Source organism: Helicoverpa armigera, chromosome 15, assembly GCF_030705265.1.
Source record: "Helicoverpa armigera isolate CAAS_96S chromosome 15, ASM3070526v1, whole genome shotgun sequence".
Classification (NCBI taxonomy): Eukaryota; Metazoa; Arthropoda; class Insecta; order Lepidoptera; family Noctuidae; genus Helicoverpa; species Helicoverpa armigera.
This window is the reverse complement of record NC_087134.1, coordinates 3,308,961-3,326,883: the sequence shown is the minus strand read 5'-3', so window position 1 is coordinate 3,326,883 and position 17,923 is coordinate 3,308,961. Positions and strand designations below refer to the sequence as shown.

The 17,923-nt window shown below is 34.7% G+C and overlaps 3 protein-coding genes across 4 annotated transcripts; 2 read left to right on the top strand and 1 right to left on the bottom strand.

The window, feature by feature from the left end:
• Positions 1–11: 11 nt before the first annotated feature.
• On the bottom strand, positions 12–4,933 carry LOC110371231 (neuralized-like protein 2). The gene is made up of 3 exons (XM_064037983.1): positions 4,796–4,933; positions 2,920–3,934; positions 12–2,735 (listed from the first exon to the last, which is right to left on the bottom strand). Exons 2-3 carry the CDS (start codon positions 3,611–3,613, stop codon positions 2,626–2,628), a joined length of 804 nt encoding a protein of 267 aa, XP_063894053.1. The 5' UTR covers positions 3,614–3,934; positions 4,796–4,933; the 3' UTR covers positions 12–2,625.
• Positions 4,896–15,340, top strand: LOC110371230 (leukotriene A-4 hydrolase). Of its 2 annotated transcripts, none has more exons than XM_021327377.3 (12): positions 4,896–5,089; positions 7,345–7,403; positions 7,776–7,888; positions 8,510–8,652; positions 10,210–10,321; positions 11,311–11,531; positions 11,842–12,040; positions 12,677–12,898; positions 13,453–13,600; positions 13,938–14,109; positions 14,518–14,739; positions 15,011–15,340. In XM_021327377.3, exons 1-12 carry the CDS (start codon positions 4,896–4,898, stop codon positions 15,246–15,248), a joined length of 2,043 nt encoding a protein of 680 aa, XP_021183052.3. In that variant the 3' UTR covers positions 15,249–15,340. The 2 variants fall into 2 exon arrangements, with proteins under 2 accessions (XP_021183052.3, XP_021183053.3); XM_021327378.3 differs by lacking the exon at positions 13,453–13,600 and adding an exon at positions 13,277–13,421.
• An 850-nt stretch (positions 15,341–16,190) lies between these two features.
• Positions 16,191–17,491, top strand: LOC110371256 (large ribosomal subunit protein uL13m). Its single transcript, XM_049845282.2, has 3 exons — positions 16,191–16,306; positions 16,428–16,706; positions 17,192–17,491. The coding sequence occupies exons 1-3, from the start codon at positions 16,283–16,285 to the stop codon at positions 17,423–17,425; spliced, it is 537 nt and encodes a 178-aa protein (XP_049701239.1). The 5' UTR covers positions 16,191–16,282; the 3' UTR covers positions 17,426–17,491.
• The last annotated feature ends 432 nt before the right edge of the window (positions 17,492–17,923 follow it).

Genomic DNA, 17,923 nt, shown 5'->3' with positions numbered 1-17,923 from the left:
AATATCAATCATGGATAGGCAAAATAATTTTATTGAAATAATAAAAATTTCATAGCTACCATTAAGGAGCCGACGTAGACAAGCGTGATAAAGACTTCGTCTTTTTGGGATTACATTAACTAAGTACATTTAAACAATTTCCATAAGAATCTACTACATTCTAGAGATTTCTAATATTTACAATTTTTTCGACATCTTTTATAAAGATTTCAGGATACGACCCCTCTTAAAAATGAAACAGACGCAACAGACCAAGTATAAATGTGGCTGAGCAGATATATGTTACAGTCTAAAGGCGGGTCCAGACATGTATCATTTGCCCGATCCGATCACCGTATCGTATCAAGTTGCGGACGCTTCCGATTTGCTCCATATTATGATGGACAAAAACCATATTATGATGGCAAATGATACATGCCCGGCTTTATATAGCCGCACTGGTGCTCTTGTTAGGACGATTTGAGACTGAAATATTCATCGCAAGCGAATACCTATGCCAAATAATATAATACGCTTGCCTGAAAGCACTCTTCGACTAAGCATTTTCTTTAAATAATTTTATACAACATTAAAGTGTGGCAGCCTAATTAGCCTTTTGGCACATAATTGCAATTCTCATCTACCTCGGCTCCTTCTTCAAATCCACATGGCGAAATATAATGTACAGCCATTTTTATATAAAATATCAATCGAAATGTCGCAACATGAAACATTGTTACTCTAATCACTTATGATGGAATGAAAATAAAAATATACAATGGTATCACAACAAAAATATATAATAGAGGGGAAAAAAATCACATATTTCACATTACCAACCAAACTTGATTTTCCTATTAAAGAACCTTATTTACAAGACAGTCAACAAATATTTACGTATCTGCAAGAAAGCCCATCCTAGGGACAGCCGAGACGATCAATAAAATTGCGCAATATTACAAATTGTGTAAAATTGAAGATTACGCAATGATTTTTAGCAACAAAAACTTTTATTGCAGAATATTTTTATTGTAATTAATAATGCGCAATTCAATTAATCGTGTAGGGGTCACTCTTCTAGGATTAATCAGTTTTTTACGTTACTTGGCTTAGTTAGTTAGTGTAATCAAAGCTCGAGTTTGATGGGTACTTGATGTTATAAAAAAAATATATGAGTGCAGTCTTACCTAAACTGAGAACATAGAGATCAAATGAAATTTTAAACTTGAATCCAACTCATTTGATTGTGTTATCATTTTAATATGACTCATTTTGTACCAGACTCAATAGGTATCTGTATTAAGTTTTTATTATAAAGATTCTTAGTTTTATATAAAATAATTGTTTTTGCAGTTCACATTTATAATATTACTTGGTTGTCCATGGAGTATTTAACAGTGTATATTATCTAGCCTAGGTCAGTTTAAACAGTGGTTACCTTAACTAGACTACTTTCAGATCAAAACTATTTTAACCAGTGATTTGTTACAGTTTTCGCCAATCTTTATGGCGACTCGGAACTTTGCATGTCGCTGTGCAGAAAATCATTGGGTATCAGCAGATGGCAAGCTACCTGCGAGTACTAGTGCCCGGAATTTAGTTGTGAGCCGCCAAGAAGATTGGCGAGAACTATACCATATTGCTTCTGCACATTATTGCGTAACATAAACCTTAAGAAACAAATAAGCATAACCGTGAGACTAAAGACTAAGATTTAATTCATAAAAACTTAACTGCAGTATGCATCCTAATTATTCACAACTTTTCAATAAAAATCACTTGGAAAGCATTTTATCAAAACTATAATTCAATAAATAATGATGACTTGCTCTAATTCACTTGTACAAATTATATTTGCACATATTACAAATCACTGGTACATATTCTTTTTTATGTCTAGTGTCTTACATACATACATACATACTTCCAATTATTGAATAATATTAATAATCTGTATATTAAAAAAAATATTCATTTACACAAATCAATTAATTTTAAAACAAACAATTATGTCAATAGCACGAGTGTGTAATAAAATGTAATTATAATTTCAGTTTGGCGATGTGAAACAATAAGTTAAACAAGTTATGCATAGTCATGCTGTTGTGCCATAGATTTAGTGTTCTGCAAACAAATTAAAAAAATAACCAAACCAAAAAAATCATTTTTTAAGTCTATTGCATGGGAAAAAAATAATTTTCATAATATACAGTTCTCAGTCTTCATACCAAGATTTACATGAATCATATTTACATTGATGAATTAAACATTTAATTTAATCATCAGGAACTATTAATTATACAAACTTTTTGAATACAATAGGTAGCTATCTACTTGTCTATGGTTGTGAAAAACGTTTAGTCAGTTTTTTTTTTATCATCCAATTTGAACTATGAAACAGTAACAGAAATTAATATATTTTAGTTAAAAATACAACATAATTGTTTAGTTTTAAGAGACATTAATTTTTGCAAAGTGCACCCTCACTTGTTACCAGTTTTCACACACAATTTCCAATATGTCTAAATTAGAAGGATATATAAAATTTAAATACATAGTTAGAATATCACCCAGTCATTGTTTTTCAAAGAAACAGTTGTTCAACAGCTTATTGTCAAACCTTCACGCATTGCTTTAAGCCAAACTCTATGAAAGTAAAAAGTCTTTTAAACACTTTGGTAGCGGTAATGCCTTTATAGAACCATTATTCACATACTGCAGGATCGCATCTCTGCACACACTTTGCAGTGTTTTCACTGAAATAAATAAATAAATAAATTATATTTTAATAGTCATGAAAAAAACTTGCATGAATTGGACTACTTTCTCTAACAGCAAATATGAGTTAAAATTATGAATTCAATTACTTTGTAAATATAAAAAAAGTTAAATATTGACCAAAGAGTTTATAAGAGTAACAGAATAAGACAGGAGACTCACCTCCATATAGCTGTACAATCTTCACTTGTTTTGTAGTGCCATAGACATCAACTACAGCATGCAGTGGCCCCCTCGTGTATGGGATAGCCTTAGTGCAAGGCCCCTGGTCCTCACCATTTATGATAAAATGCATCTCAGCTAAATCTGGTTCATCTTTGCTCACTTTGGCACATGGTACAAACATAACACCTATGCGACTGCCAGCGTCCATCGGTAATATGCCCTGAGGGGTGCCATTGTGTGACAGCGTTTGAGGCCTAAGGACCATTTTAGATACATAGCCGCGCGGTGTCTTCACTACATGTCCGTCACCGAGTACCGACACGCGAGGCTCATTCTCCCGCCGCCCACTGGCTACTTGATTCACAAGCTCTACAAGAACATTGTTCTGAGATTTTGAAATAGGAAAGATCCATGACATACCAGTGTTAGCAAGATCAGGAAGGGCGTACTGTGGCAATCCTTTATCGCCCAGTGCTGCCGTCTGAGGATCGAGCAATGTTAGTCCTAATCGCATATGACCACTCCAACCTCGTTCAGTTTTCTCGATTTCTACCAGAAATATTTCCCCTGGCAGCAGGGGCTTCTCGCTAAAAGTTAAGCCATGAGCAAAACTAGCTTTTCTGTATGCAACAGTATTATCCTCAAACAAAATAATATTTGATCCGTGATAATGGTGAAATCTCGACAACATATTCACAAACACATTTGCACTTCACAATATGATTATTAGGAACACTACTTTATAACATTAATTTTACACTTCAGTAACTATAACAGTATTTTGTATGAACAACAGAACAGTAAATATTAAACAAAACCGAACAAATGACCGACATACATCCGTCGCTGTTCGATAGAGGAGGCGGAATTTGTTGACAGTCAATGATGACAGACAGCTATTTATGACATGACAGTTTGACATGTCATGCCTAAAAAAGTCAAGAATTAAAAACGTCTAAATCTCTGAGTGAAATCTAATCTCCAAATGTTAAATATAGAAAGATTCACAATTCTTATAGATAGTTCAACTCAGATTTGCGCGCGGCCCTATGTGTGCGTCGGCTTGTAAATATACAACTTTCATTCGTGTGACAGTGACGTCGTCCGAGCATGACGTGTTCTCATCGCTTTTTGTTATGGGTACAGTCGTTTACGAAAATGTCTAGTTCTTCACGGAGAAAATGTTTTAAGGAGTCAGGTAGCGTTTCAAAAAAATGAAACAACATTCAAAGCTTTTTATTATTAAATTTTACAGTTTATCATTATTTTCTCATACGGCTTTTCAAATTGACATTGACAGTATCTAAGAAATAAATGAAGTGAAATATCTAAGATGAATTAAATACTCCTTACATATTTTCTAGCTCGGGGTACGCGGACAATAAATAAATGTGTGGACTAAGAATGTAAAAAGACCTATTATTTAGTATAATAATGGAAACAAAATGTGTGGGGAATTTAAAAAAATTATATTGCTTCGCATAATGTCGATTAAAATAAGACGGAAATAATGAAACTCATAAATGAACGTTTAAGTCAAATTGATGAAGGGATGTTGGGTAATACTTGTCGACATGTACAAAAGAAAAAGAAGAATACTATAGACATTTTGACATGGAGTCAGAATTTATAATTAACATTGGTGAAAGTAGCGAATCCGAAAATTCATCATTTGATTTTTCAAGTAGCGATACAGAATCATTATAAATAAATAAACTAAATTACGTAATAACTGTACTTTAAACAGCCGTATACAACCCCTAAATAACTGTATTTGTACCCGACTGTACCTCTTGTCACGCACACAAAGTCACTGTATATGTACAAGGGTTACCCACACATAGGGCCGCGCGCACGACTGAGTTGAACTTACTATAACTTCTTAAACTAGTGAATATACAACAACGAAATTGATTTTTTAACTTATTTCTTGGATTAGTGTTATCTGTGCCATAAAAACTAAAAAAATCAAAATGTCACTTTCCGGTAAAGTAGTCACGCGGGTTTTTCAATTAAATTTTCGGAATAATATCATAAGTACTAGGGCGAGAGCATGTTCAGTCCTTTCGAAACAACCCTTAAACCAGAATAGTCATTTTTTAAAATACAAATTGCTAAACATCAACCAATACTTGGGTGCCGAGATGTCAACAAAGCAACCAAAAAGGTAAGCGTTTAGTTGTTGCACCCTGCCAATAAACCATAATATAGGTAGCTTGCTTGAGATAGCTTTAACTTTTATTAAAGAAGTAGCTTTAGCAATTAGCATTTCATTTACTTTTTAAGTTGAATGACATTATTACGAATTTATATAAATATTTCTCAATGTTTATACATAAATTCGACAGGGAGGAATTTGAGATTTCAGAGATTTGTACCTCGTGAGCGATGAAAGAAATTAAACGTTAAGGTAAATTAAAATTGTGCCGCGTCAAGTAGGATTACCTTAGCAAATAGTTTTCATATACAAAGGCATTATTCACGTACTATTCCGTTCCAACAATTTGCGATTCGCAGTTTCAGTAACAGCCCTAATTCCTTATTAAAGGTAAAGTTTTAATATTGTTATTCACTATAACCTAGATTCTTAGCACCTACATTCAAGGTGTACAGTTACCGGCACGGATGTCGAGCCCTGACCTTCACCTGCGCACAAGCGATTTACTGCCTTATTGCCTTATGCGTACGGGTGCGCAAAGCGATCCCCACTCTTCCGCCGAGAGCCCGACATCCGTGCCGGTAACTGTACTAGTTATTTTGATACATTTCTTTCTTTTATAACAAGCAAGAGTTCAATTAATTGTTGAACGCTTTTAACACTACATGGTAGGTCTATAGCTATGGCGCTCCTGCCCATGTTTTACTACCAAATATAACGAATAAACATCAGTTTTTTTAAAACATATTATCAACATTTTGCTGGCTTAGCAATAGACATTAAAAATTATAGTAATTTATCTTGATAAGCTATCTATAAGTGAATATACAAATAAAGCATATATTACAATAAGTACAATTAATTCCATCAGTAGGCATAATTTTTGTTTTTATGCAATGCAAACAAAACAATACAATGTTTGAATTACTCTTAATTTAAACAAAAGACATAGTACATACACTATGTCTTTTGTCTCACCCCAAATGATTTAACCCATTTGCCAGAATTAATGTAGCTAATAATATGTCATAGTTGTTAATTTTTTTAACAACATTCATGAAAATGTACAATACCCTGCGTTTCTCGCTTAAGTGACACTTAAGTCTGTCTGTAGTCTTTAATAGACAACATCACTTGAACCTAAAATAATAAGGAAACTTTAAATTACTGTGCGATTTCTCAATTTTCCAATACCAGGCCAAAATCACTGAAACTTTCACAAAGCAGCCTAAATTACATGTATTGGTACTGTATTGTTACTGGTGGTATTACATTATATAATAGTGATATTCCCTGAGCCTAGGAGGTTACATAAAGCTGTTATATACTGTTACTTAGTAGCAGTTTTTGTGAGAATTCCTTATCTTATCTTTTTTTTAAATCTTCCTTGACATAAAATCATTGAAAGTATACAAACTGCCTTAGAATAGAACTGGCAAGAAACAAAAACTTCACAAAAGAGTTTGGCTTTAGCTGAAAAAAGAATTGACAATGTCAACAAGGTCATTTTCTAATGTTGTGACAGTTCTTTCAAGAAAAGTTGTATTAAAAATATTGTAACAGTTTTATTTTAAATAACAATAAGAACAATGTTGGCGGATGAGGAGGTCGGTTCACAAAGCTTGAAAAGTCGTGTTTCAGTACTTGTGTGCTCGTATGTATTTATTTATTTTCTTTTATGTCCAAAAATTTTGTAATAATAAGTTGGGTAGGTACTATCTAATAAGTACTTAGTGCTGCGATGATTCTTGCTTCGTGTGCGGATCTCCTTTTTCGCAGGCAGCGAGTGGACGAAATAATGAGCTCAAAATAAATATTATTCTGCTCCATTCTGATATTAGTTTCTGGTGGCTCAACTAATATTATAAGACTCATTTGAACAAGCTCAATCTCAGGAGCTACTGGACCACATTATTTGATAGCCAATTTATCTATTTATCCCTGTGCGTGGAATGGTTTGCCGCACGCTTGACAAACCGCTTGCCGAATCTAGTATTTACATAATTTAAGCTAATTTCAGATTAAATAACGGAGCTTATCAAGCATCTAAAGTTAATAACCCTAGACGCATGCGCTGTATTTCGCCCACCCGCTATTCACGAAGGCTCACTTTCTAATCTTTATAATCTAGTTCAGTTAAGGCTATTCAATATCAATGATTTTGTGTCAATCGCGTTTGTACCGTAGACGCGAGTGGACGTGTAAACAATGGCTAAAATAATACGTGCTTTACTATCATGTTTCGTTATTGTTCTGTGTTTTAGTCAAACCAGAGCTATGGGTGCCTTGAGTCCACTTGATCCTTCTTCGTATTCGAGACCTGGTGAGTTTTTTAAATTAAGAAGCTTTTTAAATTAAGAACAAATAAGCTTTGATAATCGAATTATTTGAAGTGGGAATGTAGATTGTGTTATTAATGAGAACTTTGTCAGAGAAATTGAAATAATAGGTACTTAGGTACATACTTTCTGTTAAAGCATTCTTTGAATGATAAAAGAATGTTTCACTGACTGTCATCTATGTGATAACCTTTTTTGATCCACAATAAACAAATGTCTCTTTATTATTTGTTTATTAACTAGGTACATAGTAACGAAGATATTTTTTTTTCTTCTAAAAACCATACCTTAAATATTTGTTGACTTATATTATAAATTGCTATAGAGATCTTATATAAATCTTAACATTGTTACAGAGAAGGCGATTATAAGACACATATCGTTGAATCTAAACGTTGATTTTGAAAAGCATGTGCTGAGCGGTCAAGCAAAGTTGGACTTCGATGTCTTGACTGACATCAACGATTTGGTAAGCTACAGCACACACACACTACTTTTATACATTTTAACGTTATTACCTGATTTCGCCTGCGCTTTTAGTCCCATGGGAACTTTTATGTGCACCTAGCTAGATAAAAAGAAGCCTTACTCGATAACATTGAATTAATTTATGAATCGGTCCTGTAGTTCCTGAGACGCTAGATTAGCGCGTTCACACGAACAAACTCTTCAGCTAAATAATATTTGAAACTGATCAGTACTACAAAGTACAACAAGTTAGATTTATTTTATTTTTTTTGATATCCACATCTATGGATGGATAATGGGACAAGGCAAACTGAGATAATAGGTATTTTAGTATCAGTTCAGATAATAGTTTACAGCCACAAGTATTGATATGTCAGTCAATTCTTAAAAGAGAGATCGAGCAAGATTAAGGAAATAGACTTCCAAATCAAAATAATGTTTTATCTGTAGTCTAATATTTTGATACTAACTCCCGCCCGCGGTTTCATCCGCGTCCCGAAGAAAATCTTTCCCTAAATTAAATTGAAAAAATCCCAATGTAGTTGTCTTTTCCATAACTTAGCGAGTCTAGACCATAGGTTTACTTTATACCGTAGAATTAAATCAACATATTATATTTCAGATCTTAGACGCCAGTAACCTTAAGATCGAGTCAATAGAGTCTGAAGATGGCTCCCCACTACAGTACAAACTGGGCGAAAATGTACCCAACATGGGTTCCAAGCTCACTATACTGTTAGGCAAGCAACAGGCTGCAGGGGAAAAGTAAGTTTACATTTTATTTATTTTGATTTTATCCTTGTTATGTTAACTGTCGTTTGTTGCAAATATTTCATAGGCCTTTCTCTCTTCTTCACACACACACACAAACACAGAAACAGACACTCGCACGCGCGTACTCATACATAGTTGTAGTGCATTTATAAAAGCTATTTTTGTTTTTTTTTTTAACTGTTAATAATTATTCTTAGTAACAAGAAACATGTACATTATTATAACCGTGACATAGATGGATGGAACAAATTAGCCTTTTATTAATTCCTGATTATCATGCGAAAATCGATTAATGTTTTCTAATTTACTGCGCGTGCGACTGTGACAGTCATCCGTACTTATTATTGCGTATAAATGGTGACTGTAGATGACTTAATATTTCTTTTATATTTTCTTTATAAATATTATGTTGTGTTTGAAAATTTAGGTCGTCAGGACATTTTTAGAAATATCTGCATGCCGTGGGAACTACGCCACGAACCCGGATAAATAGTTAATGGGATATCTAACACCGCAATATTTTTTTCGAATCGGTCTAGCTAGCAGTTCCTGAAATGAAATGAAATTGTTTATTTTGCAAGTTGGACATTACATCACTTTTACACGTCATTTTAAGAACGCTGAGGCCGGCCTGTGGTCTAGTAGCCCTTCAAACAAATAAACACTGAAACAAACAAACACTTGCAATAATAATTTATGAAATACTTCTTGAGAAGGTCAGCTGGAGTTCTAGTTCTTATTTCAGTTACATAATATAATTTTTACTTATTAGGATCATCCTTAACTTAATGATAATTCAAAAGAAGCATTTTTCTTCTCTTTAAAAACCTTCAGTAACCTAATATATTTTTCTTTGGAAAGAAAAGATGGTACCGCCTGTCGAAGCAAATTATCGACTGAAGAATGCCAATACTGTAATACCGTTTGCAAAAACGTTTGCGACAAATGTTCTTCGGCCCAAGTACCTTCACAAATGTACAAGTATAAAGGGACCAATGTGGAAAGTTCTGAAGGAACTACTAATACTAGTGAGACTACTTCGGGTTCTGATGAGACTACTTCTACGATTTCCAGTGGGCCTAGTGCAATGACACCTACCAGTTTGGGGGGTAGATGCCGTGGAACAAATGAGTCCAGATATGATGAATATACTAGGTTAGCAGAGCCTGGTAAAGACTGGACGCTCTGTGGATATGAAAACGTGACTTTTAAAGGGTTGAATGACTTAGAAATAGTGATATGTTTTTGGAATTGTGGCCGCGTTTATTCGGTTTTTTTAATAAGAATGCAGCGATTTGTATTATGATTAAATTGGATCATAAGTTATTCTTCTTGATTTTAGAATATTCTCTTAAATATTGTATTTATCAGAACTAAGAACTCCAGTCTTTACCTTCGTCAATTAGTAGTTCAGAAACGTATTAGTAGGTATAGGTAGTGTTAGTATTTTCTAGTTTAATTAGACTTATATGTAGTTGTAAAAATATATTTCCTTATAATATGTATAAGCTGTACAGTCCTTAATTAATTACCTTTCTTTTCTTTCAGATTATCTGTTACGATTAAATACAGCACGCATCCGCAAGCCTCCGCCTTGCAATGGCTGGACCCGGAGCAAACGTCGGGCAAAAAGCACCCCTACTTATTCAGTCAATGTCAGGTTAGTGTCAATATCTGATACATTGGTATACATAGAAGGTATTTAGCATCATGTCATTGCCATAGTACTAACGAAGGATTTAATCTATGGGCCAATGCACCCTGTAAATAAAGGTATCTTGACTTGATTTCTCACATGCATTTCATGTTTTTTGATCCGCATAATCTAGGTAAGAAGGTATGCCGGAAAAATCTAAGCATATCTCCATCCATTTTTTAATTGGATGTGGTGTCAAATTACTAACCAGATGCAGCTTGGCCAAGTATCCAATTGCCATCTGGCCTCCTTATCATATAACGAAGGGGAATACCTTTTTTTATGCAAACACATAAATAGCAACAGATATACAATCTATATTCATACCCTGCGTTGTAACTATAGGTCATAAATAATAATATTAAATAACAACATTTCAAAACAATTGATAGTTAACTTTGTAACTTTATTGTAGCCAGACATGCTGCATAAAATATCGCAATGGTTAGACTTTCATGAATTTTCTTATTTATCGCTTGATAAAATCAAGATTCTAACTGACCAGGCACATGAAAAACTATGAAAGCGAATATAATAAAAAAATGCTTTAATGGAATATATTGTAATAAAGAGATTATTGAGTTCAATTTTTTATTTAACACGCCTTTTAAACACGTCCCATGAATCACATTAAAAGAACTAGCCTTCTCTGCTGATTGGCACTAAAAAATATGTAAGGAAAAGCCACATAAAAAGCTGAGCTCATCCTAGATTTAAATCCCAGGAACCTATAACGTCCGTACAATAATGCCGATTTTTACTAACTCTTAAGACAACTTTCTATTGAACATTAAACGCGAAAATTCGTAGTTAATAGTTGTTTAAATAAAATTAAGTTTTTTCCCTTAGGTCACCGATGACATACGTCAAGATTTCTTAAAACAGCCGTTTTAAGGAAAACAGTCGTTTCAAGTTTCAAACATTTATCTGATTTCAATATTTCTCTTGCACAGCCAATCCACGCCCGCTCAATCCTTCCCTGCCAAGATACCCCGGCCGTCAAGTTCACGTACGACGCCGAAGTGACCGCTCCCGAAGAGTTCACTGTCCTAATGAGTGCGTTACGCGCTGGAGTCAAGAACAACAAGACGACGTTCCGACAGCCGATGCCGTTGCCGTCGTATTTAGTGGCCTTAGCTGTGGGTGTGTTGGAGTCTAGGACTTTGGGACCTAGGTGAGTTCAAGTGCCCATTTCCAGCCTAGTTTGATTAAATTATTTTCATTGTGGATTCTAATGGATCACGAAAATGAAGGGGATAGGAAAGAGGCAGGGTGAGCTGTCCTTCGCTTTCTTATTATCATCGAGATTGGTGTATTTTGCATATAATTAAATTATTTTAATCGATAAGATTCTATTTATTAATCTGTAGAGCCCATTTTGTCGAAAAAAAAACATTCCGAAATAGTGGATGGACACATTTTTCCATAGAGTTTAATTTACAACATCATTCCGGTTGGTAATGTCACTTGTACATCCATTGCAGGTCAATGGTATGGTCAGAGAAGGAAGAGATCGAGCGCAGTGCGTGGGAGTTCGCGGAGACTGAGAAGTATCTCCAAGCTGCGGAGAAACTCTGCGGGAAATACGAGTGGACTCAGTATGATCTGCTGGTGTTGCCACCTTCCTTCCCTTACGGTGGCATGGAGAACCCCTGCTTAACTTTTGTCACCCCAACACTACTGGTAAGTGCAGACATATTAGAGGAAAATTGGTTAAATATTTTAATTGTCATTTGAAAATGGTCAAAAATAAATTATAGTATGGTAGGATGGAAATGACATGTAATTTAATTATGTTCCAAAAGGGATTTACTCTCGTCTAAATAGTATTGTAATCATCGATTTATATCGACAAAAATATCGATATCGAATCTTATAGTTACAATCTCATTGCCATCGCTGTGACATAGTACAATAGTGTAATTCATAATTAAAAAATGAATGGCGTGATTAGATTTTGATTTGATAAGATAAAACCAATACATTGTTTCATATGCATTGATGCATCACGGACTACTTATCAAAAAATCTTAACGCCAATTTTTGCTAAGCTTTGTAAATATTTTTTACGGTTTGCAATGATTGAATAGATTATACTGATCACTAACGATACTGTACTGTACGATTATGACTAATACTGATATCGCAATAGAATTCGATTCGAGAAGGCAAAATCATTATTATAAGTTCATGGCAAAAAAAAACTTGCGTTACTTTATTCACCATTTACTTATTAATCCAACATTTATGAAGCATGCAAAACTACAATAATGCTACAATATACTCATGAAAAAACTAAGAAACATGATTATTTTACAGGCAGGTGACAGGAGTCAAGCCGATGTCATAGTCCACGAAATAATGCACAGTTGGACAGGAAACTTGGTGACGAACAGGAACTTCGAGCACTTCTGGCTGAACGAGGGTTTTACCGTGTTCTTGGAGAGGAAGGTCGGAGCCTCACTCATTAATGATACAGCTGAGGCCAAGAGGAGCAGAGACTTCCATAGCTTGTTGGGCCTACAAGAGCTGAATGAAGCGGTGAGTTTGAAGTAGACTTTGAATTGCATGCTTCTTAATTCTTGAGATTTTAACAATTTTATGGACTATTGCTCGCTTTTAATGTTTCTTTTTAATTTTTTTTACTCTTTTGATGATTTTTAGATTTATTTAGTCTTATGTAAGTATATAGGTTGCTTAACGTGCATGCATTAAATACTATGTATCCTTAACGTTATTGCAGATAGATAATATATAATATTGTTGTTAGTTTGTAGCCCGATTCTTAGATGATCTTGCCTATTTTTTCAATCATTTATTTTATATCTGGGTGGATCTCTTTAAACTAACCCCTTCAACTCACAAAAACTTTTGGTCTCTTTATTCCAATATATTGACATGAACACGCGAAAATTCCAGGTCGAAGTCTTCGGCAGTTCTAGCCCTTTCACCCACCTGGTAGTAGACTTAAAAGGGATCCACCCAGACGACGCATTCTCGCGCGTACCTTACGAAAAGGGGTCCCTCTTTCTACGCTACTTAGAAGACACGGCAGGAGGTCCCGGTAAGTTTCTCAACTAATACTTCTGTTCTAGATCAATGATGAGTTGGGTCCTACGAATCCGTTGACCAGGCTGGTCGTAGACTTAAATGGTGTTCACCCTGATGATGCGTTTTCGACAGTTCCATATGAAAAAGGGTCTCTGTTCTTGATTTATTTGGAGAGACTGGCTGGCGGCCCTGGTGAGTTTAATGTTTGAATGTCTTGCCGTCATAATGGTTCTAGAGAGTTCCATTCGTTTCCAGATGAATGAGACTTAATTTTAACAAAATAAAGAAGAATCATTAATTGACAGTTCTAACACTGCAAGTATAAATGGAACATTGCTCATCAATATTTACTTTAACCATCCATTTCTACACTTTACAACAATGTACTGGACAATCTTGTTGAAGTTTTAATCACAGCAAAATAGTATACCTAACATATACTATTATTATAGTTACCATCATATCAAATAGTAACTAAGCTACTATTCATTATTTTATCACTTCTAAACCCACACTTTTCCTTCTACAGAAGTGTTCGACGATTTCCTCCGGTCGTACCTGGCGAAGTTCAGCAAGAAATCCCTGGACACCGACCAGTTTAAGGCATATTTACTGGACTATTTCAAGGACAATGAGGCTCTGAAGAAGGTGGACTGGGAAACTTGGCTATACAAGAGCGGTATGCCGCCTATTATTCCAGAGTAAGCACAAAATACTTGTTAATTTTAGTACTATAATTATAAAGGGGAAAAATGTATGGAAAAGAGTGGACTGTAAACCTATTTTGGAATTAATTATTTTAATGAATGCGTTATCTTTATTGAAATAGGAAAATAGACAACATTATTTTGAGTGCGTCACAACTATTAGGCTAGAAACATTGTATCATAAATAGTTCAATGGAAATGTGCTTTAATTTCCTTGACGGAAAAGTAGAAAAACCGCAAACATATGTCATTACATTTAATAGCATACATAATTAAAATCCCTATAAATATCCTAAAAATGTCAACATATAATTATTCTACTTTTCAACTAAGTAACACCGCACCACTATTTTGTTACCCAAACAAAAAAAAATATATAAAACCTTCTTTATCATTTCTCAGCTACGACACAACAATGACGAAAGCGATATCCGCTCTGGTCGTGAAGATCGATGACCTGAACTCGACAATATCCAGCGATGACGTGGCGACGTTCACTCCGCATCAAATGATACATATGCTGCAACAGTTGATCGATAGACCGGCGCTACCCTTGGACAGGCTCGCGGCTATTGGCAAGGAGTACAAGATTAGCGGGAATAAGAACACTGAGATTTTGTATAGGTGAGTTTGTGTGTAAATTAATAAATATTCAAGTGAGGAGTCACATACAAAACAATTAAGGATTAGCATTTTGCGAACTTTCGGTAATTTGACGTTCGAAAAATGCAAATTAATCAACTAATTTGAAAATTATACTTTTTTTATTAAGATGTTTTTTGATGCGAACTGAAATCTGCAAGCCCTAATTTTTTGTTGAAGGATGTAAATTAAGTTTATTCCATAATAAAGGTTATTAAGTGTCCAAATAAAAATATTTTTGTCTTATTTCCAGGTGGTTGAGATTGTGCGTAAGAAGCAGAGACGACACCAAACTGAACGAAGTATTCAACTTCGTGAACAGCCAGGGCCGCATGAAGTACGTGCGACCTCTTTACCGGGACCTCTATGCCTGGGAGGATGTCCGCGACCAAGCCATAGAGAACTTCCTCAAGAATGAAAAATACATGATGCATGTTTCTGCCTACACCTTAAGAAAGGATCTCCATCTCGACGAAAAGACTACAGAATAGTATTTTTTACACATTTAAAATGTAAGATAGTGTAACTATAATTTTATGCCATAATATTGATTTGGATAAATAAATATTATTTTATGATGGTTTATGGTCGTTTTATTTTATCTTGCTGTAATGGGTAACTGGAACAATAAGAGAAACCAAGTTGTCTCGAAGGAAAAATCTTTAACGTGAACAATGTACGCTTTGAATCTAGCCCACTCTGTTAGCTTGTTCGTTCCTTCTATTGCAAAGGCATTTCGCGGACATTTTACGAATGTTCGCGCGTTTGTTACTATTTTTAAGAGCAAGTTGACCAGCAGAAACATGTTTACGCCTCAGTGCCGCAAACCAGTGGAATCTTGCGTTTAGAGACGCTGTCACGTCTGCGGTGCAGTCTCACATTGCGTTTGCCTACGGAATGTTGCAGCGACGACAGCTCGGGTCCAATAGGGTATTTTAGTCTAGATGAGAAAAAAATTAAAAGTGTATTACAATGATTGTTTAGAGGAAAAGCAATCGGGAAATGTTAGTTTCACTTCGTAAGGTACATAAATATATTTTTTATTGCAGTTTAAAGTTTTTAGGTTTTTTTATCTGTCTTTGAACACTACGAAATGTCGCCGCCATGCTAATGACGTCATTACGGTAGTACCTAAACAAAAGTGTCAGTTAAAATTTTCAATACATATCAAAATATGTATTACTGACAGCTGTAGTTTTTTACTAACGTAATGACGTCATGACCAAAAAACAATCATGGCGTCCGTTGTGTGCCGCGTTTTCGCGTTATTAATTTATATTCGTACATAACGTGAGAAAAAAAAATATTTTTAATTTTTTAGAGATATATTAAGACTAAAGAATTTATTTAAGATATATTTCAAAAATGCATGTAATACCCTATTCACGTATTGAAATATTTCTGAACGAATCAAAACCTGTCAATGAAGAACATTTTGACAGTGACATAAAAATATAACCTATAATTTAAAAATCTAGGTAATAGATTTTTCCCAAGATTTTAATATAAATCCCTTATAAAAACCATGTCTGCTGCTAAAAGAGTGCAGGTAATATTCATAGACACTATTTACATAAAAATTTCCCTTATTCCACCCGAAAATCACTTATTATTTCTGATAATCATTATCATAACAAAAAATAACCTCACAAAAACAACATTATTTTCAGCAATGGGCCACTTTTGCTCGTACTTGGCACATATTTGACTGCAAATGGCAGGACCCGTACGACTCTGCTAACGTTATTAAGAAATATTTGATGGGTTTACATAAGCCTATTTACCACCCTATGAACGACTGTGGGGATGTAGTAGTGTGTATCAACAGCCGGGACATTGCTTTGAGAGGCGATGACTGGCGTAAGAGAGCATATTTCCACCACACTGGGTACCCTGGCGGTGCTTCGTGGACTTTAGCATGGGAGCTACATAATAAGGATCCTACGATGGTCTGTAACTGTTTCATACTTTATCTTTACGTTTATGTTATGTTATGATCACTATAAAATTATTTTTGCTTTGTATCACAAACTGATTATAAACTATTATTTATCTACTTCAAATTGTTAAATTCATATTGAGGGATAGCATCCAGTCTCTCTCGATGTAGCTGGGTTGCTGTTTTACATGAATTGATTACCTATTTGACCTCAGCGACTCAATTACCTAGGCAACTTGTTATCCGTTACTGAATTGTTGTCCCATTTTGCTACTGTCTACCCATAACAGCTGGCAAAGGTGGTACAATTGGCAGCCAGGAACCACAATATAACATGATTTCCAAAACATGGAGGAACTTCTTATAACATAGATGGTCAACCATTTCAGTTCATAGTCTGTTAAACTGTTCCACCCATGTGCGGGAGCCACTTACCAGTAATCTCCTCACAATCTCCACAACATTATTAATTTCAAACTTCATGTTTCGTTTCAGATTGTCAAAAAAGCAGTATACAGAGCAATGAAAGGCAACCTCCAAAGGCGCCACACTATGGAGAGACTGTTCATTTACCCAGGTGAAAAAGTGCCCGAAGATATTTTACAAAATGTGACCAATCAGATCCGTCAATTACGGCTTGTACCTACCAGGCTTGATCATATTCCGGAGGAGATCACCAAAACCTATCCTAAAGTCATGGACTACCCAGAAGATTATGTACTGAAATAAATAATGTAGTTGTTATGTAAATATAAGTAGATAAGTTTAGATTGTTAATACATTTGTGAAAATGAATGTTTGTTGTTTTAATGTTGTGATAAATCAATGAATTCATTTGTTTATCCCACTTCTCTACATCTATTCAAAACAAAAACAATAATTAATAAAGGAAAATAAAACGGCAGAATACTGACACGCCACTAATTTCAAAGAGAAAACATTCTATTCTATTTCTCTCACACATAGAATATGTATATTTCGTACATCGTCACCAACGACCAGTGGCGGCGTAGCATCGGGTGGCACCCGGGGCGAACTACCTATTGAGCACCCCCCAAAATAATCACGGACTACTCGACTGTCCGACTAGCTGTCCGTTTACCATACTGTTCTTAGTTTATTTTCTTTAGCTGTAGGTTTCCCATGTAAATTAAATAAATAAATAGATAAGTAAATAAATAAATAACTAAAATTGAAAATGAAAGTACTTGAAAATCTTGTAGAAGT